This window comes from Ambystoma mexicanum, chromosome 4p (assembly GCF_040938575.1).
Source record: "Ambystoma mexicanum isolate Mex_15411 chromosome 4p, UKY_AmexF1_1, whole genome shotgun sequence".
Classification (NCBI taxonomy): Eukaryota; Metazoa; Chordata; class Amphibia; order Caudata; family Ambystomatidae; genus Ambystoma; species Ambystoma mexicanum.
This window is the reverse complement of record NC_090927.1, coordinates 1,010,906,732-1,010,933,228: the sequence shown is the minus strand read 5'-3', so window position 1 is coordinate 1,010,933,228 and position 26,497 is coordinate 1,010,906,732. Positions and strand designations below refer to the sequence as shown.

The window sequence follows — 26,497 nt, the reverse complement described above, 5'->3', positions numbered from 1 at the left end:
GGCAGCTTACCCATTATGCACAGAGGCCCTGGGATCTTGGCTACTCTTCACCTTTATCATTACCAAAGCAAAGAGAAGGAAGAACATAGCCATTCCAAAGCACACACGATACACTGCTTTATAGCCCACCAGCACATCACAGTTCACATGGCCTTTGACACCAGGGAGAGAGGTTCCAAGTCCACCATCGCAAAAGCCGGGGATCTGAAAAGGCAACAAGAGACCCAGTTTCATTATACAACATGAGATCAAGTAGCATATGTTCCCCGAATAAAAGGTACTGAAATTGTAAAGAACATCGATTAGTAAGTAGATTACAAATTCACATCCTCAGCTAATTGTTCAACGCTATATTCTTAAAAGGCAAGACTAGTGACTTTTTCTGAATTCATTTTTTTTTTTAGCTCAAAACAAATATGACATAATGGTTGTAAAGGAGATCAGATTGCTTAGATTGTCTATCGATAACGGGAACTGCAACAGTCACAAGTGATACAAATATTTGGAAATCGTGAAGTTCAAATGGAAAACATTTATTTTTATTGTACCTAATACAGCTCTATGGTGTGCTCATGCAGAAGCTACAATACACATCTCTTCTGATGGCACGCCAACTGGAGCTTAGTTGTGATGAAACCTAGAAACGTATTTTAGTTAAATTCTGTAATCTGCCCAGGATGTTTTTAAGGCTTTACACTGAGTGAGCAAACCCGTTCATGGTATGTACAGAGCATTCCTAAAATAAGGCATTTGAAAAAAAGGGCGTAGCACAAGAGCATGATTTTCCGTAATGCAGCAAAAAAATGTAAACATTTTTTTAAAAAAATCATGGGTTAACCACTCCTATTTTTCAATGACTGGGAGTAACCAAATGAAACATCGAGGGCGAATGTATCTTCCTGTTGTACTGTGTGACATACTGAAACACTTGCGTGGTGAATTCTACTGAATTGCAGCAATTCGAGTGTGTGTGACAAGGACATGGCCGCTTGGGCACTAGAGGGGTTAAGCCAAAATATTTGATCTGAGTGAAGATTCTGAAGGTCCTTTCAATTATTCTACATGATCGGTTTTCTTTTGGTTGCACGTTTGTTAAGGAAATCTTTGCAACTTTCTCCCGACTGAGTCAATGGAGCCCTCTGCATATCCGTCTATGTGTTGTTATCCTGGCAGCGTTTTGTGAGAGAAGCCTTTTTATCCTTGCTCAACTAGTTTGTTTTCAGGGTACTGGTCAGTCCTGAATATTGACAGTGCAGGGAGAGTTTTGCTTCCATTTGTTTTTCTGTGTTTTCACTTTCTAACACACCGCCTTAACTGGAGTTTATCAAATCCAAATTTGTTTTATATTTCATCAACAAAGAGTTATAGTCGATACTTCTTTTTCATTTGCATTTAAAGAATAGACATTGAACAAATAATGCCACAAAGACAGACGCCAAAAACAATTTGGATTTCCAAAGTAGTCAATTAAAGAGCATCAAATTTAGGTTATTTCTCTTGGGTATCTTAGGTAGACACTGCACCATTATTCAAGCCAGACCCATTTCCATCAGACAATGACAGAGTAGGTCAAGAGAAGGAAAGATGCTGATGTAGCGCACACACATTTTCACAAACCATGAAATATTGTGGGTGAACATCAGCAATTAACATCTGTAATCGGGTTTTATTTAAATGTTTGACATTTGCCGTAAAGTTTAGGACGTCAAACAATGAACCAGTCGTAGACAATGTGATTGCAATACATTACAGAATGGTTTTAGTGGGCTTTTAAGGGATTCAGTGCGGATAAGCAACGTACAAGCCATTTTAAACTCCCTAAACCTTTTTTTTTTTTTTTTTAAAAGGCACAAAAACCTAAAAAATAAATAAAAAAGAAAGTAAAAATACTAATAAATATCGGAAACAGGCACATATGAGCCTGCCCCTTGCTTCCACTCATCTAGCACCATGGATATGTTCAAATCTTTAGTACCAGCAGGGAAGTGCCCCAAGGTGGATCTACAATATTACAACAGAATCATCTGAAAGGGAACCTTAACATCTTAATTTCCAGGAATTACAAATAGGTCTGTTATTTCTGAGGGTAAACCCCCACCTCGCCCCCCCCCCCCCAACTCTTTGGTCTGCATGGATGCTTGCCATCTACATTGGTACTTGTTTTCCGACCCAAGGGCTATCAACCTATGTCCTTGCCAGGTCTCTCTCTTCTCCTTCAGGTGGTTCCCTACAGACTTCAATTACCAGCATGCACCAGATTTCCCAGACCACTGGGATGGAGGATGGTCCCCAAGCTGCAAACCCATCCAGAAACTATAAATACTACAAGGAACCTTGGACCAGTGGATAAGGCCGATCCTAGAGCAGGAGGAAAGCACCAGTTATCCGAATGGGATAAGCTTCCCCATTTAAGAGCTGAATTAGAGACCAAACACCCACCACCTCAGACTTCCCAGGCATGCTACAGTAGAGCAGCAGCAGTGGGGCAGCAGCAGTGGGGCTTGAAGCAGCAGAGCAAGACAAAGCCATAGGGTAGACCAGCCATTCCTCCCCCAAACCGTATGGAACATTAACTTACTGGATAGAGGAGAGAACCAGAGAGAGAAATACCACTGTGACCACATTGCTGGCGGGAAATGAAGACTGGAAAGAGGGTGGAGCTAAGGGCCCTTATGAAGACCTCAGGAAATTTCAGCCTACAAGGGGAGGAGCTGGGAGGTGCGTCAGCAGAGATTGGCCCAAGGAAGCAGCGGACTCAGATAGGCAATGGTAGCAGAGAGAAGCTTCCATGCAGGAAGGAGGAGGAGGAATATAAAAGGCCAGCAAAGTCCATTTGAAAACTGAAGTGTTTGGGGGAAAACTAAGAGACCAGAGAGCAGTGTGCAACGGGTGCAAGAGGAATTCAAAGTGACTTTTGGCGCGTTTGGAAAGAGTGAAGGTAAGGTGTTGGGACTGAGATGGTATTAGCAATTTGGAGGTTTGTGTATGAGTGAAAGTGATTGAAGGCCATTCTGGAGGAGGGCGTCAAGTAGGAGTGAGAGTGGAGAGGGAAGAGATGCAGAAGGGTGAAGGAGATTAAAAGCGGGGTTAGTGTGGGGGATTTGAGGTCTCAAAGGAAGAGGATAAGATCAAAAGGAGGGAAAGGGAGAAGACAGGAGTTGTGTTGTGGAGGGGAGAGAGAGAAAAGAAGACGAGACACAGACGAGGGTGGAGAAGCGAGGAAACAAAGAGCGACACGAAAAGTGAAGAATCAGGAGGAAACCCACAGTTGGTAGAACTGTCAGATAGCACAGCGAGTAGAGCGCTCACTTTGACATCCGTGCAGAGAATGCTGACACAGGTTCGAATCCCGGCAGGGCCAAACTCAGCCTTTCATCCTTCTGAGGTCGATAAATGAGCACCACACACTGTGGGAAATAAGCAGCGCTGAGGATTCGTAGCACTATATAAATGCCCAAGCAAACAATCCAACTATCCCATTTAGGACAAGTCCCTGAGAGAATCCGACAGATGAGACTACGGCCTTTGGGCCCTCCCTAGGACCGGAGCAGACTAGATAGCAGGGGGACAACTGGCCATAAGGAATTTGTACTGTAAGAACACATGTTAGGAGTAGGGAGCTTGAGCTAGCCAGCTGGGAGCCCTCTTCAAGGACGAGGGAAAGGGTACAGGGGGGAACACGCCTAGACTGGGATCTCCAGTCATTACTTTTGTGTATATATTTTTATCATAAAAGTTTAACCATAATTACATCATCACGTGACTCATTAGGAACATGGTCAAATTTTTTACTTCCAACTTTATTTTAAAGTAATTTAAACACTCCTGTTTGAAAATTAAATCTGGGGCCCGAGACACAAACAAGCCTGAACACGTTCAATGATGCTCTGGGCAGTGCAGGGCTGGTGGAATGCAGCCCTCCAATCAAGCGCTGTACGTTTCTGGTACATTTTGAAACAAAAATACCTAGCTTGCTCAAATTAAAAAATAATTGTATTTTTCGAAAAGTAACCCAGCTGAGAACAAGAACCATGTCTTGGTTCTCAACTGGGTTACTTTTCAGCTAGTAAAATTATATTTTAATTTGAGAAAGCTAGGCATTTTTGTCGTAAGACATACTTTCTTTCACTCACAAAAATTAGGGAGTAAAATACTTGTAAATCTTAGTTGAAACCCTAATTTTAACTAAAAACTGAATCCAAAAAAACCTTTGCAGATCTTACCAATTAATTTCCCTGCAGAGGTTTAATTTGCGTTTGGCCCTGCAAATAAGGAATTTTGCAGTGACCCCACAATCCATTATAGCACAATCTGAATCACACACACACACAGAAATACTGTAAAAATGAAAGGAAAATATTAACAAGCATGGATGAAAACAAACCTTTTTCAGCTGAGTCTCCATTCCAGGCATCAGCATCACACAGGCAATCCCAACTCCCAGAAGAAGGAAAAAGGCATAGATGAGACGGGTTACTGTAGAGTTGTTCCCGCTGGGGCAGCAGCGTGAAAGTAGACATGGTGCACTCCCACACAAACAGGGAATCTATGGGGACAAAAACATTTTCCTGGTTTGAATCTCTCAATATAATAATTTTTCGGATTACCTTCCAGGCATACTGAAGTTTTGTGTCTAAAACATAGTTTCAAAGATTGGGGAGAGATGTTGCATGCCTACATGTATGATTGAAAAGGTTATACATTTCAAGATAATGTAATCTATGAAAAAGAAAGAAAATCAACAAAATAGCCAATCAGCTGAACGAAAATTTTAATAAGTAAAATTAAAATTTACCAGGCTGCCCAACACAAAAAATAAATAAATAAATAAATAAAGCTGAAAGAGTGAAGGGATTTGTTCAAGCTCAACTTGATTAAAACTAAATAGACATGCGGTGACTCTAAGGATTTTGATTGGTTAGTGTGCAATAAACAAAATATTAAAATGCTGAGGATTCCAAGATGGCCGCCAGTAGGAGTACACCGTAATCGATGCTCGCCTGAACCTCAGGAATGAAAAGACTGTCTCCGTGAGCAACAACTCCCTCCCCAGGCATTTGGTATTGCAGTGAAAGAGGTCGACGAGACGTGGGCTAATACTCTTCTCCACCCCCTCCCCCAACCACCCAGAAGAAAAGAGTGGCATCCAAAAATCAAGGGATTCCGGCATGGCTCCCCTGTGGTGGGACCACTCTTGAACACGGCAGAGGCGAGAGAAGAGACTAGAGGACCTTGCAGCGCGGTTCCAGACGAAGGCCCGGATAAGTGAAGAAGTGGTGAAGGGGGCACGGTGAGCGAGGCCATAATATCAGAGGGGACAGAAGGCGACCTCTAGTGGGCTGACTCCCTCTGACCGCCCATCCTGGAAAAGACCATGCGGTAAGCAGGAGGAGGACAAGGAGGGGTGCGGGGTGACACCCCAGGATCAGAGCGGACCACAATAGCAGCAAGGCGGGGAGAGAGTCCAAGCAAGGGTGCGTAGGACTGCAGTCAGGGACTACCGGAGGGAGTGGGATCAGCGCCAGGCACACAGGGCATTATCAGGCCAATAGCGGACTCTGATCCCTGTACCCCATTCCTGGCCATATCATTGGAGGGGTAAATATTGGTTTGCTACAGGCCAAGGGGCAAGAAAAATAAACATATTCCCCCCAACTTGAAAAGAGGGCCTTCCTTTGAAGGAAGCCCCTAGAATACCCCTTAAAACACTCAACAAGCAGCGCCAACACCCATTAAGCATCAGAAGTGCAGAGTGGAGCGCGCCATTCCCTCAGTGTAAGGAACTCAGAAGAAATACTTTGGAAGTAGCCCAAGCCATAGCAGAGGAAGTGAGCAGGGGGAAAAGGTCTACTGGAAAGGAGTTTGGTCCCAGTGATGGAAGGCAAGGCAAGAGGAAGGACGGTGAATAAAAAAGGTCTAAAAATAGGGGAAAGGAACCTCCAATACCTTCGAAGGGGACCAGGAAACCCCTACAGAGCAACCGGCAGAAGAAGTGGAGTAAGGAAGTTAGCTCCCTTCAGAGAGCGCAACAGGGCAAGGGGAGCCCCAATCAGAAGAAGGCCAATATCAAAATGTGACACAGTCGCCACTCAAGCAATACTTCAGTGACTTTGGGGACAGAATTGCAGACACGGTCCAAAAGCAAATGACCCTAATGAGAGAAGATCTAGTGGCGTTGCTGCAGGACATAAAACGGGACGTGAACAAAATGGAAGAAAGGTTGGACACTAATGAAAAAGCTATTCAAGAACTGATGGAAGACAAAGAAGACACAAACTTGGTGGAACAATTGGCAAACGCAACCTATAACCTTGATCTCCAGGCCGAAGACCTAGAGAATAGGTCAAGGAGATTTGACATTTGAATTAAAAGCCTGCCAGAGGCAGTCCCAGACTTAGACCTGGAAGCCGTGGTGAAAGGTATCTTTGTTGACCTCTTAGATGCAGTGGAACTGCCGGAGGTGAGGATTGACAGAATCCACTGCGAGTCCCCGAAGAACAGAACCAGGCAAGGCCAAGGGACATCCTGGCAGCCCTGCAGGATTACAAAATGAAGGAAAATATCTTGCAAACCTTGAGGAAGGCGAACCAAATAACCTATAATGGGACTGAAATACTTCTTTTTCAGGACCTATCCCAGACAACTCTGTCCAAAAGGAGAAAATGGCCCCAGTCCAGAGAGTACTTCGATATATGGACATTAGATATCACTGGAAGTTCCCATTTGGATTGTTTTTTGAGTGGCAAAGGAAGCAATATTGGATCACTTCCTATGAAGAAGGAGCAAGAGTTATGGGAATCGAAGAGGAAGACCAGGATTTAAGGGACCCTCGAATGTGGGGGGGGGGATTGGCTAGAGGCCGGTGGAGCTCTACCAGTGAAGGGGAGGAGGGAGGGAAGGAAAGGGGTGGGAGGGAGGATGTGGAGGGGAAAGAGGAGGCAGAAACATTATCCTGCAAGGAGGCACACTCCTCATTGCTACCCCCATGACAATGGATAAACATAATAAATGAAGCATTATCTCCTTAAACATGAACGGAATAAATTCACCCCAGAAAAGGAAAAAAAATTGTAAAGATATATACGGAGGGAGGGGCCGGACATAATAACACTACAAAAGACCATGTACAGTTAGAGACAGACTAAGATTATAAGACTTCCGTCAAATTTACCAATCCACTGACAAGAGCAAGAAGGGGCGAGTGTTGGTAGCCCTCCAGAACAACCTAGATCTCATAGTTACCGATATCGAGAGGGACGCTCAGGGGAGATACTTAAGCCATGAATTTAAAGGGGAGGGTTATACAGTAGCTACACACGTAACACGGGACAAGACGCCTTTATTAAAAAATCATTGGCCAAACGGGAGAGATTGCAAAGGGACCCATAGTTCCGACTGCAGACTTTAACTTGGGACCCAGAAAAGGATAGGAGCAGGAAAAGCCATGGCGCACAGGGCAAACCCTCAAAAGAATTGGTTGAGAAAGTGGATAGGCTTGCACTAGTGTAAGCATGGAGGAAAAGGGAGGGGGATAAGTAAGGGTTCAAATGTTTCTCACATGTTCATCACTCGTTGTCAAGGATAGACTATATATGGTCATCCTGTGCGCTCATGGGTCGGGTATTATAGCGGTGGGGGCAATAACTTTATCGGATCATTCACCCATGGCACTGAAAAATCGGAAGGAGATCAGGGCCTTTAGGACTATGGAAATGGAGGTACCCACATTCCTGTTTAAGGATGATACTCTAAGCGAAGAGATTAGGGAAGCGATTGAGAGCTTCTTTAGGACAACAATTATGAGGGCACATCCTTGCAGATGAGGTGGGACGCATTCAAGGCAACGATTAGGGGGAAAATCATTGCGACTAAGGCCCGGAGGGACAGAGAAACAAGACTTGTTGAAAAAGAACTAGAAGAAAAATTAAAGAAGATAATGGCCCGGATGGGAGTGTGAGCGAGTGGGCAAACAAGAAAGGAATATAGGGCCATAAAGGGCCAATTGAAATAATACCGGCTAAGGCGGCAGAACAATCCCTTTTGTTCCTAAAACAAAAAAGCAAACAAAATAGACTATTAGCTAGGATGCTGAGAAGGGAAGAGCATGCCAAAACTATACTAAAAAGAAGGGAGGGTTCTCAGTACAGATACTAATGACATTGCCCGAAAATTTTCCAGATTTACAGACCTGTATAGCTCGGAAAACCCATCAGAAACAAGACAAGTGCAATACATAAACGATGACGACAGAATAACGGAACAGGACTGAGAAGCTCTGGAACAAGATATCACAAACGGACAAGGTGAAAAGGGTCATAATGTCATTACCCCTTAAGTCTCCAGGTTGGATGGGTTCCCTTCAGAGATTTACAGATCTTTTAAGGAGACGTTAATACCATACCGGATTCCTCTCTTTAACGAATTTGGGAGAGCGGGGTAAATCACACCTACCATGGAGTAGGCAAAAGTAGTTCTACTACCAAAGGCGGGCAAAGACCCGACTGCATGTAGTTAGTATAGGCCGATTGCCCTAATTAATGTGGACTCAAGATTTCTACGAAGGTGCTAGCAAATCGCTTAGACCAAATTCTTCCACGTATCATTAGTTCAGACCAAGCAGGCTTCATCAGGGGCAGACAGACAAGTGACAATACAAGGAGGATAGCACATTTTACAGAAAAATTTAACAAAAAAAATTCCTGCCCTTCTGGTAGCCTTGGATGCCGAAAAGGCCTTTGATGGGGTAGAGTGTTGGTTCTGGACCCTCACTACGAAGAGGAGGGGTTTTGGCGAAAGGTTTCCAACAATGATCAAGGCCAACTATCAGAACCCATCCTTACGGTTAGCAATGAATGGCCAATTAAAGTACAAAGGGACAAAAAGCAGGGTTGTCCCCTTTCGCCCCTGCTCTATGCAATTCATTTGGAGCCAATTTTGGCAGCAGTAAGAGCCAATGGGGGGATAGCGGGGATACCATTTGGGAGAAGGATCCACAAAATAACTGCCTTCGTGGACAACATGCTGCCAGCGTTAACAGAGCTGGAACGCTCGCTCAACGCTATGGAGAGTGAGATGCAACAGTTCGGGTCAGTAGCAGGGCTAAAAATAAATACCCACAAATCACAAGTCCTGAATCTAACGATTCCGAGAGAAGCAGAAAGGGGGCTCAAAAAGGCTCTCCAGTATAGATGGGTCAAGAACGCCATACCATACTTTATGAGCCAAGCTAACAAAAACAACTGAAGAGCTTTTTCTGGCCAACTACCCACCTCTGCAAGATGTCACAAAGAATCAGCTGATTGACTGGGTTCCCTTAGCGATAACATGGATAGAATCAATGTTCTGAAGATGGTTACCCTTCCTCAAATATTATACTACTACATGACTCTCCCAGCACAAGTCCCTGCTTCCTTCTTCCGAGCTATCCAAAAACATACAGGGAGATTTGTTTGGAATAGTAAAAGGAGGAGAATAGTGAGAAGAGTAATGATGATGCCAAGAAATAGGGGCGGAATGGGGGAGCTGGATTTCAAAGTGTACTTCTCGGTGGCAAAAATTAAGGTGATAAGGGACTCATTTAAGGATGATCGGGATAGGATATGGAGGACAAGGGAGGCGTTTCAAGGCACCACAAGACAACAAAGGGTGGGGGGGGGCCACCAAGGGAGAACAATACAATGACGGTCCCAATAGGGCTTGTGACAGTCGGATTGTGCAAGTGCAGTAACAGGAAGTACGAGGGAGGGGTGGGTTGAAGTGCTGGTATGCGCAAAGTGCTAGGGAGGAAAGGGAAGTGCAGGGTAAAGAGGTGTACAAGTGACAGGGATTGCAAGGGGTGCAGGTCCACATGCTAAGTGCGAGGAGCGGGGTGGACTGGGCAGGGAGGGCCTGGTGCCCTGTAGAACTCAGAGGGAGCCAGGCAGCCAGTCACTGCGGCAGATGGAGCTTTTAGCGGGAGAGGGAAGGAAAAAGAGAAAAGGAGGGTTCCACCCCCACTCTCTGCTTAGCAAAGCCGCTGATCTGCAGAGAGTTGGAGCTAGAAGAGCGAAGGGTTCCAGCAGAGAAGTATTTAGGGAGAGAGTTGGATGTAGCGTGTCCCAGGCCCCAGAAAGCCTTGTAGATGATGCAGAGGGTCTTGAGATTGATCCTAGCAGCAGCCAGGATCCAGTGGAGAGATATTGGGGCTGGAGAGATGCGGTCCCTGGGCTTGAGGCCAAGGATAAGTCTTGCAGTCCTATTCTGGATTAAGTGATGGGAGTATAAAGGAAGAACGAGGAAGAGGCTGTTGCAGTAGTCGAGCCTAGAGAGGACCAGAGCTCTCTAGACACAGTTTCTGGGGGAAGGGGAGGAAAGGGAGAATGCCTATGAGGAGGTGCAGCTGATAGTGGGCCTTCTTGGCAAGGTCCGCGTTGTGAGGAGAGTGAGTGGTCAAAGATGACATCAAGGTTTTTTTGTCTCACAAGAGGGTGAGGGGAGGGGATCCGACCCATAGAGAGCGGCCAGAGTGTGGGAGGCAAAAGACGAAGTTGATTCCCAGTCTTACTGGCATTAATGCAGAGATCATTGGCAGCACACCATGACTGAACAGCAGTCAGACAATCCGGGATGAGCAAGGAGGCAGTAGACAGAAGCTTGAAGGAGAGCTGCGTGTTGTCTGCATAACACTGGATGTGAGAAGAGCAGGAGGAGATCAGGTGGGCCAATGGGGCAAGGTAGATATTGAAGAGCCACGGCGAGAGGATAGAGTCTCGAGGGACGCTGCAAGTGGAGAGTGTGATAGGGAAGAGAGAGAGAAAAGGGCCAAGTTGAACCTGAGCAGGTCAGTCAGAGAAATATACGATGTCGAAATTCCAGTGCCAGGCCTGTGATGCCAAGGGTGTCACAGAGTCGATTTGTCAGTGTGGCATGACTGTGTCGAAAGCTGTGGAAAGATCCAGATGGATAAGAACAGATGGAGAGTTGGAATCGAGATTTGAGAGCAAGTCTTCACGGATGTTCAGTAGAACAGTTTCCGTGCCTCTGGTTGCTCTGAAGCCAGACTGGTGATCGTGAAGGCAACCAAAAGATTCAGTGATCAGTTGGGAGATGACCAGCTTCTCTAGGAGTGTGCCCAGGAAGGGAGTAATGGAGATATGGCGGTAGTTAGCCGGGCAGGAGAGGTTGGCAGAGGGGTTTTTGAGGATATTATGCACAAGGGAGTGCTTGAGGGGTAGCAGGAAGGAGCCAGTTGTAAAGGAGTGATTACAGAAATCGGGCAAAGGCTGGCGCAAGGGTGGCTCGACAACTGCTCATTTAGGTTTCCACTTTGGCCACCCAGAAATACAACAAAAAAAGTTTTTTTTAAAAAAAAAAAAAAAAAAGGTACCTGCAAACTCATCTGCCCTTGCTCCCAGCAGCTAACACAAATGCCGCTAGAACAAGGCTCTCTTTGCTTATTTTAGCTCCCTATGCTTATTTTAATGGCAATATTTGCATTTGTTTCTTAGTGAACTTTAACAAAAAAGTTATTAGCAATAGGCACCAGTTGGCAATAGTGACCCTGGGGAGCAGCGGGCTGTGCCATCTGACAACGGTGCAGCAGTCCTCAGTAATGGCCCTCACTCTGCTTTTCCTATTACTTCGAACAGGCACACCAATTCCAGCCAGTAGCTACTGCCAGTATAACTCCACCGAGAATGTAATTAACTTGCCTGCAGAGGGTTAACTGCCACAACCCACCACTTTCTGAGACTTTAAAAAATTGATCAATTTACCTGCCTCAACTCACGTCTGGTTGAATGAAACTACCCTGTGCTTAGTTCACCAGGCTCTAAAAGTAGGTCCTACAATTCCACATCCAAAAATGCAACACCCACCCTCCCTCTTGCCCCGCCTACAAAGATCCAGTCACCCAGTTTCTTATTCCACATCCCAGAGCCAGAAATTGTGGCTGTGTCATCTGTCTGGCTTTAGAAGAGTCAGACTTGTGCCATTATAAACATTCAAGACTACTGGCCCTTCTACAAAGCCATCAAGAGTTGGCTCATCTTCCTCCTAGCACTAAAAAGTGAGAACTTTATCAATATTTACAATGGAAATTACAAATCTTCAGCTTCCACATTTGATTGTAAGGCACCCTTCCTAGACTTGCGGCTTACGTGTTAAAGTAGATTAGTGTCTTTTAAAAGAACAGAAGCAAAAATCAAATATGTCCCTAGAGTCTGAAATGTAAGCAAAAGAGTGTCCAAAATATTTAAAAGGCGGAGATTTTGCAAACCAGAAAGAAACTAATCTAACATTCAATAATAGACTTAAGAATGGAAATAAACGTAGATTTAATTTTACTTATCCTAATGGAGAAATGGTTGTCTGCAGCGACATACTGTGCTTGACGACACAAACGCGAGCCAAATAGGTTTGAGGAAACCTACAAAAACATACTATGAACGTCTAAATGCGGTTTAAACCCTGATAAAATAAATAGTCAACTATGCCAATAATTAATAATTGTGGCATCGGTACTGAGTGGCTCAGCTCCTGGATGGTTTTCTAAATGCACCTACAGGTTTTCTTAGCTGCACAACTACTCCCAGCTGTTCCAATTTCATGGGATCAGCCATTCTAAACGTTCAATTATCTACATTAATTTAACTACTTTATTGCAAAGGGGTGTACCCTTTACACGTTTCAATTGTATCATCTAAATAGGATTGTCTGTCGAACTGCCCTGCTTGACTGCCAATATAGTCGTCCATAGACCACAAGTTTTAAAGGCCAGCTCCAGGGGCAAAAACTAGGGCAGGCCCATCTTGCCTTTGAGGCAAAGATTTACACTAACTGCAGACAGATCAACAAAGCTCGGGAGTCTTAGTTTAACAAGATAATCCTTATTTACTCAAATCATGTTACATTTACTTAATGCCAAGGCTTGTGTGGCCATCAAGTCTTATTAGATGAAGTACAGGGACATTATCCCAACTGGTATCCTTTCAGAGATGCTACATATCCACAGGTGTTTAATTACATGTACCTTGAACATTCTTACCATCAGTTAAAGGGGGGGGGCACTCAATGAAACAATCATGCCTGAATCGAATTATTCCTTGACCGACTCCCCTATTATCAAATCAAGAAGTACAATGTATTGGGAAACAAGATGCCAAGAAATGAGACCACTTGCACCTACAATGGTTTACTGAATGTGATAACAAGAGATATGGTCAATGCTTCAGGCATAAGTGTACTATAATAATGCCAATTTATCGACAAAGACTTCCTCTCTGGAAAAAACGTCTGCAGCCCTCACCTTCCTCCCCGCCCTTCTGCCTCCGCCCGAAGCATCACATTGCTTTGGATAACTTGGGGACCCTCTTCTTTGAAGAAAAGAACGCAACACCCAAGATTTTCAAAGTGACCCCTTTCCCACTGGGAGATGGGCCGCAAGATAACGGATACACAATTTTCTAGAGAAAAGAAATACATTAAAAGCCAGTGTCCCAACCTTGATGTTGAAAGCAAAGTGTATTTATCTTTTGGTGGCCTCTCCCTGTATAGGGCCACGTTACATTCCCTTTTCTCCCCTCGTTAATATATTTTGTGCCCATCACTGGATAGTGGACTCACATTTTAGTATAGTAGTGAAAAGTGCCATTAATGACAATTTACTGTTTTTATACATGAACTAGGTATTTTTATTTTCCAACTAGTGTGTGGAGTGCGTTTTCTTTGGACGATTGTGTGGAGTAAATTGTATGTTTGTGTCAACCTACTTCCCCTTCCTGAAGTCAAGCCCGACTGCTCCGTCACACTACCTTCCTTAATGTTAGTTATACAGCCCTCACCAGAGTGGTGTACAAAAACCACCTTAACTAGCATGCGCGTTAATAGGACGAACTAACGTGTTCGGTGTGGCAAGTCCAGTCACCCGACCTGTCAAGAGGGCATGGAAGGCCTACCAGGGAGAGATGGAGATCCAGTCCTACCCCCGAGGTGGACTGTTGTAGTTGAGGGGCCCAAATTCCGGTCCCCGTTCCCCCCTATGGCAGCAAGTTTCTGTGCAGTACACACAACTTCAGCCATATCTCCAATATAAGATTGCCAATGTCTCCCTGTTGCCATCAGAAGAACAGCACTGAAACAAAAAAATTAAAAAAAAAGATAAATAAATAAAAAAAATCAAATAAAAACACCACAGCAAAAAAAGACACCCAACATACAAGAAGAGAGCAGAATTACCATCAGGCGGTAACAGTGATCGGCCACAGTGACAAAAATTCACTGGGAGGAAAGAAACCTGCATTGAGAAGTCGCCTCCACATACGGCCGACAGGAGGACCCCACAGGGTGGATGATCAACACTGGGAAATCTATGCAACAACTGACAAGCCCCCTAGGCCACCAGGGACAAAAAAAGGGGAGAAATACTCCTCCTCCCCCAGAGCTCTGAGCAGAAACAGCAACACTTGCCTATCCCCCTAACGCGGGGAGTCAGGTAAAAAAAAGGGGCAGGGCTGAACTGGTTACTTATGAGTTTTCACCACAGACACACGCGTAGGAGACCAACGGGAGGGAGGAAGGCGCTGTAGAGCATGGGTGCAAATTCTGGAGCAAGTAGGGTATTGGCTATGGAGTGAAAGGGGTACTGCCGTATGAGTGTGCATGTTTGTGTGGCAAGTATGGTTAGAAAGATTAGCGGAAAAGGTGACTGAAGTGAATGGTTCTGAGTGAAAGGAGGGTGTGCGAATAGTAGCGCGGAGGAGGAAGCAGTGAAGTAGTGGAAGGAGGCATAATATCAAAGGGTGGAGGAGATAACTAGAAGGAGTGGAAAACAGAGATAGATTGGCAGGAGGAGTGAGGCCAAGTGGATAAGAGAAAAGAATAGGGAAGGAGTTGTCAGAGTGAGTGTGCTGGTCAGAGGATTGAATCCAGAGTATTTGTAAGGCACAGTTCCCAAATCCCGGTAGATTGCTAGCCACTGGATAGCATAGGGAAAGTTAAGAAGTCCCTGAGGGAGTTTAGCAAGATAACGTGTCCAGCCTTTAGTATTCACAAGACAAAGGTGGAAATGGACAGCAGGGGGTCTGCTAGCCTGTGGTCAGGGGTGACTGGGCTAGGGCAGAGATTCGACAGAAGAGAGGGACAGCCTAGGGCCCACAAAACTTCAATTAAAACCCTTGAACTGCCTCTGACGCTGGGAGTGATTCTTGTGGGCAGAATTGCATTTGGAGGGGGGTTCTGCTATTCCTTTTAGAGAACTGATTCATTTTCTGCAAACTCCTCCCTGCACTTAAGTCTTTAGAATCTCAGACCTCTTTTTGTTGTCAGAAGAACTTCTACTGAAGCCCCACTGTCACAAATGCCCTTTTGTTTTTGTAAATGATGATATGGCAGCCCACAAGAGTAAGTTGGTGTCAGCTGTAATTTAGATTTGGCCTCACCAGGGCTGCAAGCAGACTTACTGCATATGTAACCCAATGTACCTTATAGGTAGCCACTTGGAAACAAATGTATATTTTTAAGTTCCGTTCTCTGCCATTTTTACATTGTGCCTGACCATTGTTTGGGGGGAAAACTATTAGGCAGGTCTAAAATGGGTGTTGTAAAAGCATGGGCTCATTCTCAGAGCAGCCTTGCTTTGGCCTGGTGTGCACCCGCCAAATGCACATATAGTGTGGGTGGACCCAGATGTTTGTTGGTTTTATGGCCAGCCCAATTGGCTGGCCACCAAAACCTTTTGTTTGAGTGCCCCTGTGTGTGATTAGAAGGCTGGCTTTGGCCAGCCTACGAGTATTTGGGTATATCTAGGACAGCACCTAACCCCGGTAGGATTCACCTGCAATTTTGGTAGGTTGCTTAACTGCCTGCTGGAGGATTTTGGCAATGAAGCTTCTGCAATTGTATGACGGCTGGATATACTGGCTGGGCTCTCTGTCCTTCCCTGTATTGCAGTTTCCAATTTTTGGCTGCTTGACACACTCATACTTCACAGCAGATAGACTGGGATCCCTTTGCTGCCACCGTTACTGGGCAGTGACTGTTATCCCATTTTCCCGCATGTTGTAGGAAGCTGCCATCATCCAAGAGGCTAGCAGGACACTTTAGTTCGTGCCGTCCTGGTCACCTCGATCGTGGTTTCCATCCTGGGTTGGTTTTCTTCTGGGTGGCTTCCTCTCCTTGTCCATCGAGCTGTCTGAATCTGCCCAAAAGGGTTCCTCAGTCATACCAGAGCCATCTTCATGGTTTACACTCCTGGATGGTGGGTCCCACTCCAGAGAAGGCAGATGGTTATCTGTGTAATTGCTGTGGTTCAAGTCCCCGGGTTGTCGGATCCTGTAAAAATCCATGCGAGAGAAGAGAAGATCATTTGCTCATCGGATTGTCTCACCGTTCCTAATCAGTCTTTGCGGGAACTGCTACGATGAGTACCTACTTCTGGGGGCCAGTTGTTGGGTTATTCACAATACTTATCCATAGGGGTCTCTGTGGTTGAAAGTTTGTGCAAGCCGCCTTAAACTGATTTGTCATGGACTTCTATTGACCAAAATCTTAAACTGCTTATTTTTCCTCCTGGAGTTTGAACCTGGGGCTTGAAGTTTGCGGTCTTATCTGCACCTTTAGGGAAGAAGAGAGATTTACCTGCCTTTTCCCCATAACTGTGGGTGTGCCAACAGACTGTATCCTGTTGATGCCTAAAGGGAGATTTTGAACGTACCTGAAACTTTTTACAGGTAACGTTGAAGGTACTTTCCCACATTGGGACATATTTCCTGGGTTTCCTTTGGGGCCAGGGAGTGGGGCCAGGGGGTTTTACGCCAAACACCAGAATTTCATAGGGTACTATTTTAATGTCTTACATTTTACTCTTGTTTATGAACATGTCCTGCTACTGTGTTCCGCTTGTGGCTACATTTGCATATTTTCATTTCTAGAAGTATGCAACCGTGTGGGGTCTGGTACCTTTTGATAGCCTTAAAGCTTGGGTTGTAAAGTGTCAACCCCGTTTTGCCCTCTAGGTGTGATATTTAGTGTATGGTGTGCATTCGTTTTGTGGGGTCCATTTACAGGCCCTAAACAGAAATTCCTTTCACGTGAAAAGCTGCATTAAACATTGCCATCAAAAACGGCTGTGCTTTGCTTTCCCTGGCACATGTGTGGCAAGCATTTGGCATTGATCGGCCCTGTGTTTGCTTTCTTCCATCTGAATGACATAAAGTTACAGTACACCAAAAACGGCCCTGCGTTGCTTGGATGTCATCTAAATGACAAGTATGCATTACTTCCAAAAACGGTTTTGTTTGACTTTTAATTCACATGAGGGGCAAGAAATTCAATACTCCACTAGAAACGGCTTGTTTCCCTTTCATGCGAACCGCAGCACGTTACACACGGAAAAAGAAAAATGACTTTCAAAGACAGCACCTCTTCTGGGAAATCTGTGTGGGGGGTGCGGGGGAGGTTGACTAAAACAAGGTACATTATGTTTTCCCCCACAGGACTCCAATCACCTTTGAAGTGGCCCGCAATACCGGACAAACCAGTTTGGCCTAAAGCAGGAAACTCCACAAGGAAATGCCCCGCTCTCACTGAAAGTCGCACCTACCAGTGAACTATTCCGCAGTAACCTGTGATGTGATTAAGGGTGGCATAATTCCCTGCTCTGCCAGACTCAAAAGCAGGGGCTCAGGGAGGACAAAGAAAGGGAAGTGTGGATGGAGCATGACTAGAAGGGGTGAGCATTTCCTGCGAACCCTACTAAAGATGAACTGACAGACTTCAAAGAAGGTTGTAAACCTCTCTGGTTGCAAGCTGACCCAGGAAGACAGCGGGCTATGGGGGGATGATGCGCCCCCCCCCACAGAGGAAGACAGATCCTTTCAATTGACATCGATTTCAATTCAGGAATTTTTCCGCAGCACTCAGAATAAGAAATAAATTTAGTTTTATGCTATCTTCCCATGCAATTTCCAGGCAGATTTTTAGAGACTAAGTGCATGTTCCTAGGAATTTGTGGACTGAACCGGCCAGTCAAAACTAGTTTCTGGCGGATTTAAAAATGGGAGAAATATGACAGTTGTTGGAGATGGACATTATGAACATGATTGATTATTTGCAGAATCATACATTGTGTGAAAAGGACAAACATGCACCAAAGGGCCATGCTACATCGTACAGAGTTGGCAATCAATTTATCTAATTCCCTATGACCAGACAACAGTATATCTTGTTCACATGGCCGGGGCGAATAGAAGTATGAAGTTATGAGGCATAACTCAGTTTTGATAAAAAAAAAGTTGACCTGAGAACAAAGAACTGTAACAAATGCCAAACAGGCAGATGGTACTCTCTCCCCTTGAACCAAAGATGCCACGTGCGGAGGGAGGAATGGTACGCTGTCCTATCCCATGGTAGGAGTAATTATAGAGTACTCCCCCAAGATTGTAAAGTGAATGATGTCATTTGGGGTATATAAGGGGGGAGGATCTGTACTAGACACACATACAGACAGACACACGAATCCGGGGAGACAGGAGAAGGAGGATGGAGAAGAGGCAGCTGAACCATACCAAAGAGAGTGCAGAGACCAGACCCCTTTTGTAGCAGTCTAGAGTGTCCTGAGATCCAGCTGGCTTTCAAGAATCCCAAACCAAGGCTTACTTTGTAAGTAGCAAATAACCCCATTGAGAATGCCATTGAAACTCAGAAATTCCCAGTATAATTCATTCACCTTCCCATAGAAGAATCTGTATTAGCCTGTGTATGTTAGCATATTCCTTTGATACATCCCTCGGTTGTCTGTATAAATCCTTAGCATTATTTTGAAGTAAATCAATTAATTCCCCATTGAAATTCATGGTACGAGTTGGTTAAAATTCAAAATTAGCCCACTTGTCCCTAGTGTCTGTCTTTTTTTAATAACTATAGTCATTAAAGTATAGCCTCAAAATAATAAGTCTGTGTACTGAAATCCGAATGTACCCACGTATTGTGTGCATTACCCCACAAACTCCAAACTTACATCTGTCCTATTAAAAAACTCAAACCATAGTCCCATTGAGAGCAACTGCCTTTGTCTAGAATCCCATCCATTATGTACCTCTGTCCTTGTAAACCGATTTTGAAAGCTTTACCCCTTCCCTAGTTACCTGTCATTAATATGAATTTCCATTTGCCGTTTGTATTTTTCCTTTTGCATTTGCTTTCCCTGCCCCTCCTCACCCAAAATCGATTGGTCCTTTTCTTTCCACGTTGCTCTGGTGTGTTGATTAGTATCCAAAAGCTTCCCCATCTCATCAAGTGTAGCAACACAATTTTCCTTTCAATCTATCCCCAAGCAGTTGTGAGTAGCCATGCGAGTAATAATGAAAAATCAGAATCTCTGCTCTAAAAACGGGTTTCCACTTTCTTTTCTTGCTTCCCATATTGGGGTGGTGGGCTTTATTCCAAATCCGATTTTCTTTTTCTATTCTTACTCCTTGCCGCTGCCTTCCATTCAAAGGAATTAAGTTAGCTGATGTTTGGGGATGAGTGTTGCAGGTGGGAGTGCTAAACTTTGGTGCTATCATTTGATTAAAAACTGTTCTTTTTCATGTTTTGCCATTAAAGATCTTTTTAAACTGTGATAGGATATCTGAACCAATTGTTCTGTAGGAATCATTGCATTTGTGTTGCCATATATTGGTGGCTGCTGTATTTTAAGTATTTTTCCTTTGTCACTAAATAATAAAACATTTCTTATTGATACACACCGGCCACCGTGCAGGTTCCTAGTCCATTGTGACACGGGGTGTTTGTGAAGGTTGGGTGCAAGACGGGTTGGAGGCCTACTCAGCAAGAATCCGTAGCATAGTAAAGATAACAAGCGTTTTTATGGTGGGCCACATTCATTGTCGGGGAAGAAGTCCCTGCCTGGAGTAGGCTGTGTTATAAAACTGTGACAGTTTCACGTATGCTACTTTGTACTAGGGGCTAAGGAATACTTACTATTTTCTGTGTTATTTTGGGTCCTATGTAGGGCTATGTGAATGGATTATTCCAGGGTTTCCTTTTCTTCCAAACCAATAGCCCTGTACTATGCATATCACCAGGTATTGGTAAATACATGTACTGTAAGAGTGGTTTGGGTCTTAGTTGACCATTACTGTTCATTTATTTTTTATAGATGCACTCGGTTATTACTATGTTTAAAGTAAAATAGGTACTTTGGGTTACACATAATAGAAACTATATGTGTGATTTTGTAATAGAGTGCCAATAAGTTCAGTGTAGTGCATTCTTTGAGGGTAACTGCAGGGATTAGCTTACTTCACTATCAGTCTTCCTTCCTCCCTCCCTCCCTCCCTACTGCTCTGCCACAGCTACTTCTATTGAGGTTTGGCCCTTCCTTTTGGTTGGAACCCAGTTTTGCCTTACGTAAGATAGTTCAACAGCCCTCACCAGAGGGTTGTGGAAAAAACCTAACATAATGCATGGATAATCAAATCATAGTTTGTTTCCTAGCAAAACGCATTTGACAGTGTAATTTGCTGGTCACAAACTTAATTTGATCACAGAAGAAAAAGATCATTGTCAATGCTGAGACTTCCAACATTTTCCCCCAGGGGTGATGGTAAAAGGGAGAAATTGGCCGGTTATGTATGTATGATGTCATATAGTTGGATTTCTGTTTTCTGATTCTCTGTCAATCTTCTATTAATGAATAACTTCAAGACATTACATTGGATTGGATTGGCTGGTACTGTCCTCTAGCAGGTAGATCGTTAGTTGGAAATCACCTGCAAATAGTTGAAAAGTGAGGTAAATGGTCAATCCTATGGGTGCGGGGGGTGAGGTGGTTCACCTGGGGTCAGGAAGTGAGCAGAGGGGAAGAGGCATGTAGATTTCACTTGGGTGTTTCAGGCAGACCAGGCCCAATTGTACGAACCGGCCTTCCCCCACCAATAGGTGAGTTCATAAGTGGTGCGAGAGAGTCTCTGCTGACCTGTTAGTCTTGGTACAGAACAAAAGAAGGTAGTCAGTTTGGTGGGACAACCAGAGGCTGGTACTCCACCTTGAACATAGGAAGAGCAATGTATAAATGGCACGGTGGGCTTACAAGGGGTTTTGGAAGAGTGACAATTCCCGTAAAGAAATCTCTGGCTCATCACACCCAGATGACATGGGCAGATCAGGGTGGAAGTAACCGGTAGGCTAGGTTGAGAAGTATACAAATCTGTACTCTCAGTTCTCGGGGGTTCTTCTGAAGCAGCTACAAACCTTGCTCCTAGTAGAACAACCCAGTATGGTAGTTGTGGGAGCAAACTATCAGTGTCATGCATCTAACTCAAGGTAACTCCTGGGTAATTGCCAGGAGAACTACCAACCTTACCAATTTGGTGGCAGTTGCGAGAGCCACGGTGCTCTAGATAAAGTATGAGATGAGGATTAGAGTGGGTTCTCATTTTTCTCGACTGCACACTCCTTAATTGCAAGGACAGAGAAAAGTCTTCACTAATCTGTCAAGTGTGATTCAGAGTGAACTGAAAAAAAAGAAGAATAGAAAAGGGGAGGAAGTGGGACTCAGTGTTGGAATGATATGCTGCACTATAGTTAGGGCTGGAAAGCAAGATGTATGTACAGGAATGGTGCTAAATCCAGAAAGGTGCCAGCTTGACTTGTGGAGAGCCTGAAGGATGTATTTGAAATTAAAAGATGAGGGTGGAGTCTTCCAAAAGGAAGGACAGCAAGATTGTGAGGGGGTGTGGGAAATATTACGTGCAGCTCCACATGGGACAAAATCTGCAGAGCAGGAATTGCGAGAGTTCTTGTGAGAAAATGCCCTATTATTCGGTTTTCAGATAATGACTAAACACCACCTCCACATTGGGAAATAAACAATTATCAAAAGTGCTGGACGTGTCCAGTCCAATAAAACCCCAGAGCCCAACAGGAAAGTGGAGGTGGCGGGTAGGAAGACCGGTTTTGTCCCGTGTATGAGGAGAACTGTGAGAGGGGCAGCATCCTGTGGGACTTAAAAGGAAGTCACCAACATTGATCATACCAAAACACAATAAGCCTAGATTGCACCCCTCACACAAGCTTATCTCATTAATATCAAAACCAAATTACTTGCCACGGTCGTTGCAAAGGACTCCTGAAGTGATTAATGCAATGGTTCACCCAGAACCTATCTAAGACTCAACCACAGGCCTATTGAAATGGCTACCAAGAGTCGGGGTCCGTGGGGTTCATCGACTTAGAAAAAGCCTTGGACTCCATCCTATTTTTGAATGACCATACAAAACATTTTTTTTAAAAAAATGGGATTTGACACAAGGTGTATGTCATGTTAAGAGTTATTTTAGACAGTGTCCATCAACACAGTTGTCAAAGGCTTGTTAGAATAGTGGTGTATTGTGCCCCTACAAAGGGGATCCCATCCTTGGTCTATGAGAGAACAGAACAGAAAACACAAGCAGAGATGGGGATAGGGCAAAGAGGAAGAAAGGTTCAATACAAATTAAATATCTGTACAGGTAAGAAAGAAATTAGGGTATGGATGATGATGTCAGATAGTTTGGAAGCCCACAGAGTAGTGTAGAATTATAAAGTCATAGCTCTGATCGGCAAAAGGTAACTGCGTAATGCTCTTGAGAACACTCGTATACCCATGCGTGAAGTTTCAAGTATTTACATGGAACTACTGAAATGAGTCAGAGTTGGGGGGATGCAACTGGCTTGATGTGTGTTAGTTACCAAGTACCCTTTAAGTGTGAAGGCTTTGCTTGCTTATGGGGTGGGTGGAACTGCTTTAAAGAACGCCGACCACTAGAGTGAGGATGATGGCACACTTGCAGGAAAGCTTCCCTTAGGGTTGGGGTACTAAGCAGGGTGCCCCCATCCTTGCAGTTTACACTAGCAATAGGGAAATCGCTAGAATGGCTTACAATGTTTTGATTGGTGGAGGGGTTCTGGGGTCCATCGGGTGCTCCGGTCCATCCCTCAATGTGTGTCAGCTGCTAGTTCTGATTATGTCCAGGTTAGAATACTAAAAATAGACATAAAATAAGCAGTGTCGCATAGCAATTTGACATGCAATTCTGTAGATTTGCTAATTACTGGTACTTGCGTAGCACAGCTGGTGATTTAAATTACTCTATCAAAACAGAACACAGCTCACCCTGCATTCTTCTCTTGCACTCACAGCTCTCCCCACCCCTATGTGGTCATTTTCTGTTAAAGACAATCCTGCGTTTCCATTCCTTAAAGTTGTTACTTAAAGCATAATTATTTTTAAAACACTGCATTTCTCCATGTTTTTCATTAGAGTTCAGTTTGGGTTAGTGTAATTAAAAAAGGTAAATTAACTATATTGAATTGTGTGGTGGTAGGTGCATCATATTTGACAAACATGAGAGAATACCTTTGAAAACTTACATGATCACAAAGCCAAATAGCAAACCTAGTTCAGTGACCTGCTGGTTTAAATATATCTGTACAGCTGCTGTGAAACCCATAAGCCGATCCCAAATTCCTTGACATTCTACCCTGAAAGTGATGGATATCCGAAACTACAATTGTCCACCTAGTGTGTCCAGTTCTCCGCCTTCTATTCCAAAACTCTGCTTTGTCTTGCTCTTATAGAATCAATATACAAAAATAGATTTTTATGCAAAGTAACAATCAATAGTTCCATCCAGCCTGTACATCAGAACTATTCAAAAGCATGGACTATACTTGGGTGTCCAGATCCCTCTTGGCCCTTAGTATTATATACATCAGCACCAGGGGAGAGTCACGGGTCAATCAGAAGCCCAGCAACGCAGGCAGAATTTACAGGTCTGCGTTCTCATCTAGCCATCTGCATCCCTACCATGGCCATAATCTTGGTGCTGGTGCCCCAGGTCGAGTCTCCAATGGCATTCACCAACCGGCCAACTCACCTGGACAGCTATCAGGCCCTGGAAAAAGTTATTTCCAAAAAGGAAAAAAATCGCGCAAAGCCTGCCCTAAAACTATTTTTTTTTTTAAACACAAAAAATATATATAATCAGCACCTGGTGTGCAAATACTGATACATACCACTTTAGGGTGTGGACAGGAAGGCCTGCTACGCCCTGGCTCGGTCTGGGTGGCAGTTAACGGTCCAAACGACCCTTACAGCATTTATCACTATATTGAAATCAGTTGTATCAATGCAAGGTTAAGGGCCATCTTGTCTATATGAAGTAGCCAATTACTTTGCCTGCTGCACCAACATATGCTGTACTTGGTCTCAGCTCCGACTTTCTTCTATCATGATAACCATTCCAAACCTGCCCTTACACGGCAAACGATGAGGTAAACATAAAATATATGGAGACGCTGTCCTGTACAACACGGACACCATCCAGGTGCACTGAAAAACGTGTTCAGAGCCTTATTATAATTTTTATTTTCTGGTCTTATTTGGTGTGCTTTCATGCAGGTAAACTTTTACAGATTTTTCACCAATTTCTTCGAAAATACGCAAAAATGCTGTAATGTTGCTCATTTTCTCTTCGGTACAAATAACACCTGTTTACATTTAACATTAGTACAACATTACTAATCAAATACTTATCGAGAACATATTTTTTTGTGGTGAAAATTGTTTACTTTGTACAGAATTCAATCTATAAAACACATAAAATGATGAAATGCATGGAGCAGCAACAAAATCACATTCTTCGAAGCATCAGCAATAGGTACATCTGTAACATAGTAAAATATTGTGAAAACACTTCATATTAATCGCATGGCAGGATCATAATATTAAATAAATAATAAAGAAAATTGTAATTAGCAATCTATGCTAATCAACTTTAAAAAAAACTAAATTCACGATCAGGACTCTCTCGACCCCCCGGCATAACCAGCGACTTCTAGCCCTCCCCGGGCTTAGATAAATTCAAGAATTCGGATATCCAAGACTAGGAGCATCAGATACAGCCGAAGCTTGTGCTTCACGGCACGATACAAGCAGAACTAAGGCAGGAAGAGGTCCGCGTATGGACCCAGCGGATGCAGGGAAGCCCTGAAGCACTGTTTCCAGGGCTCCAGGGAACATTAGCGACCTCCGTGGCCAGAGGAGTAAGGTGAGGGGTGATAAGCTCCGACCATCGATCCGATGCATGAGAAATCGGTGAGTGAGAGCTGCCCCTTTGAACGCAAGTACCCAGAGCCCCCAGTTATCATAGCAGGAGACCATTTCCTTTCGACGCCGATCATACCTTCTGCTTGAGGTACAGACCGGCCCTTGGGAGCGTGAAGACAAATAAAATGTACAAAAAAAAAAAAAAGAAGAATACAGGCAAGGAGGCCCCAAGTTCAGCAAAAAAGGGGAAAGAAACGCCTGAAGAGCAATATACAATAATTATGGAGGAGAGACACTGGGTCTCCACCGAAAGACGGCCAGAGCTCTGACAGAACAGAGGATGAGGGAACCCAAGAGGTCACTGGACCAGACCAGGCAGTAACTCAAGAAGTTCTTTGGCAATACTTTCAGGAATTCGAGACAAGATCGCAGGCACCATATAGAAAGAAAATGACAAAATGAGGGAAGATCTGGCGCTTGCTTTGCATGAAATCAAGGGTGATATGAACAATGTTGAAGAAAGGGTGGACACAAATTAGCATGCATCCAGGAGTTAGCGGACTACACACGAAAATCGGAACAACTGATGGAACAACTAGCAAGAGTGACGCACAAATCTTGAAATTCAAGCGGAGGACCTAGCAAACAATTCTAAAAGGTACAATGTATGAATAAAAGGTCTAACGGAAATGGTGAGCGACAAGGACCTGAAAACAACAATGCATATATTTGCGGATCTAATAGGAGTGGACAATAGTAAGGACCTCAAAATCAACAAGAGTACATATGGTGGGACCTCAGAGAAAATAACCAGGGTCAAGGCCAAGGGATTTATTAGCAGCTCTCCATGAATACAACCAGAAAGTAAGAATAATGTTGGCATCCAGGAAAACAAAGCAGACCATGTATCGGATCAGAAATACCGTTTTTTCAAGACCTGTCCCAGACCCCCTTAATAAAAAAAACGAAATGAGCCATATCGTAAACGCTCTGAGGTCACCGGACATTCGATACCGATGGCCGTTTCCCTTCGGCATTGAAGGCAACATCGCATCTCCTCAAGTGAAGAAGGAATGAGAATCTTATGAATGGAAGACAGGAAACAAGGAGCAAACAAGGCTATGCCGAAACGTCAGAATAAAAGGGCGCAAGGTCAAGCTGGAATCTTCAAAAAGAAAAAAAAAGGAGGAGGGGGGGGGCAACCCAAGGAGGCCCGGAGAGGCAGCACCAGTGCACCAGGCAAGGTACTCGACTGATGCCACCGTCACCTGAAAGGAAGCATCTTGAATCCAGATTCAAAGACAAGAGACTAGCCTGGGTAGGTCACTCTTTTGAGGTTACAGGGGGTGGGGGAGTGGTGGCAATTGGGATCAAGAAATGGGTTTAGGCGGACCCGCACTACTACAACTGGGGGCACAATGTGGGCTC

General features: G+C 44.2%; 1 protein-coding gene across 1 annotated transcript in view; it reads right to left on the bottom strand.

Annotated features, from left to right (window-relative positions):
* The window catches only part of SERINC1 (serine incorporator 1), a 311,310-nt gene that overhangs the window by 260,300 nt on the left and 24,513 nt on the right, over nucleotides 1-26,497 (bottom strand). The window contains exons 2-3 of the mRNA XM_069606597.1: nucleotides 4,385-4,546; nucleotides 11-204 (exon numbers count right to left, since the gene is read on the bottom strand). Of these exons, the coding sequence (XP_069462698.1) occupies nucleotides 11-204; nucleotides 4,385-4,546 (356 nt within the window). The remainder of the gene's footprint in view (nucleotides 1-10; nucleotides 205-4,384; nucleotides 4,547-26,497) is intronic.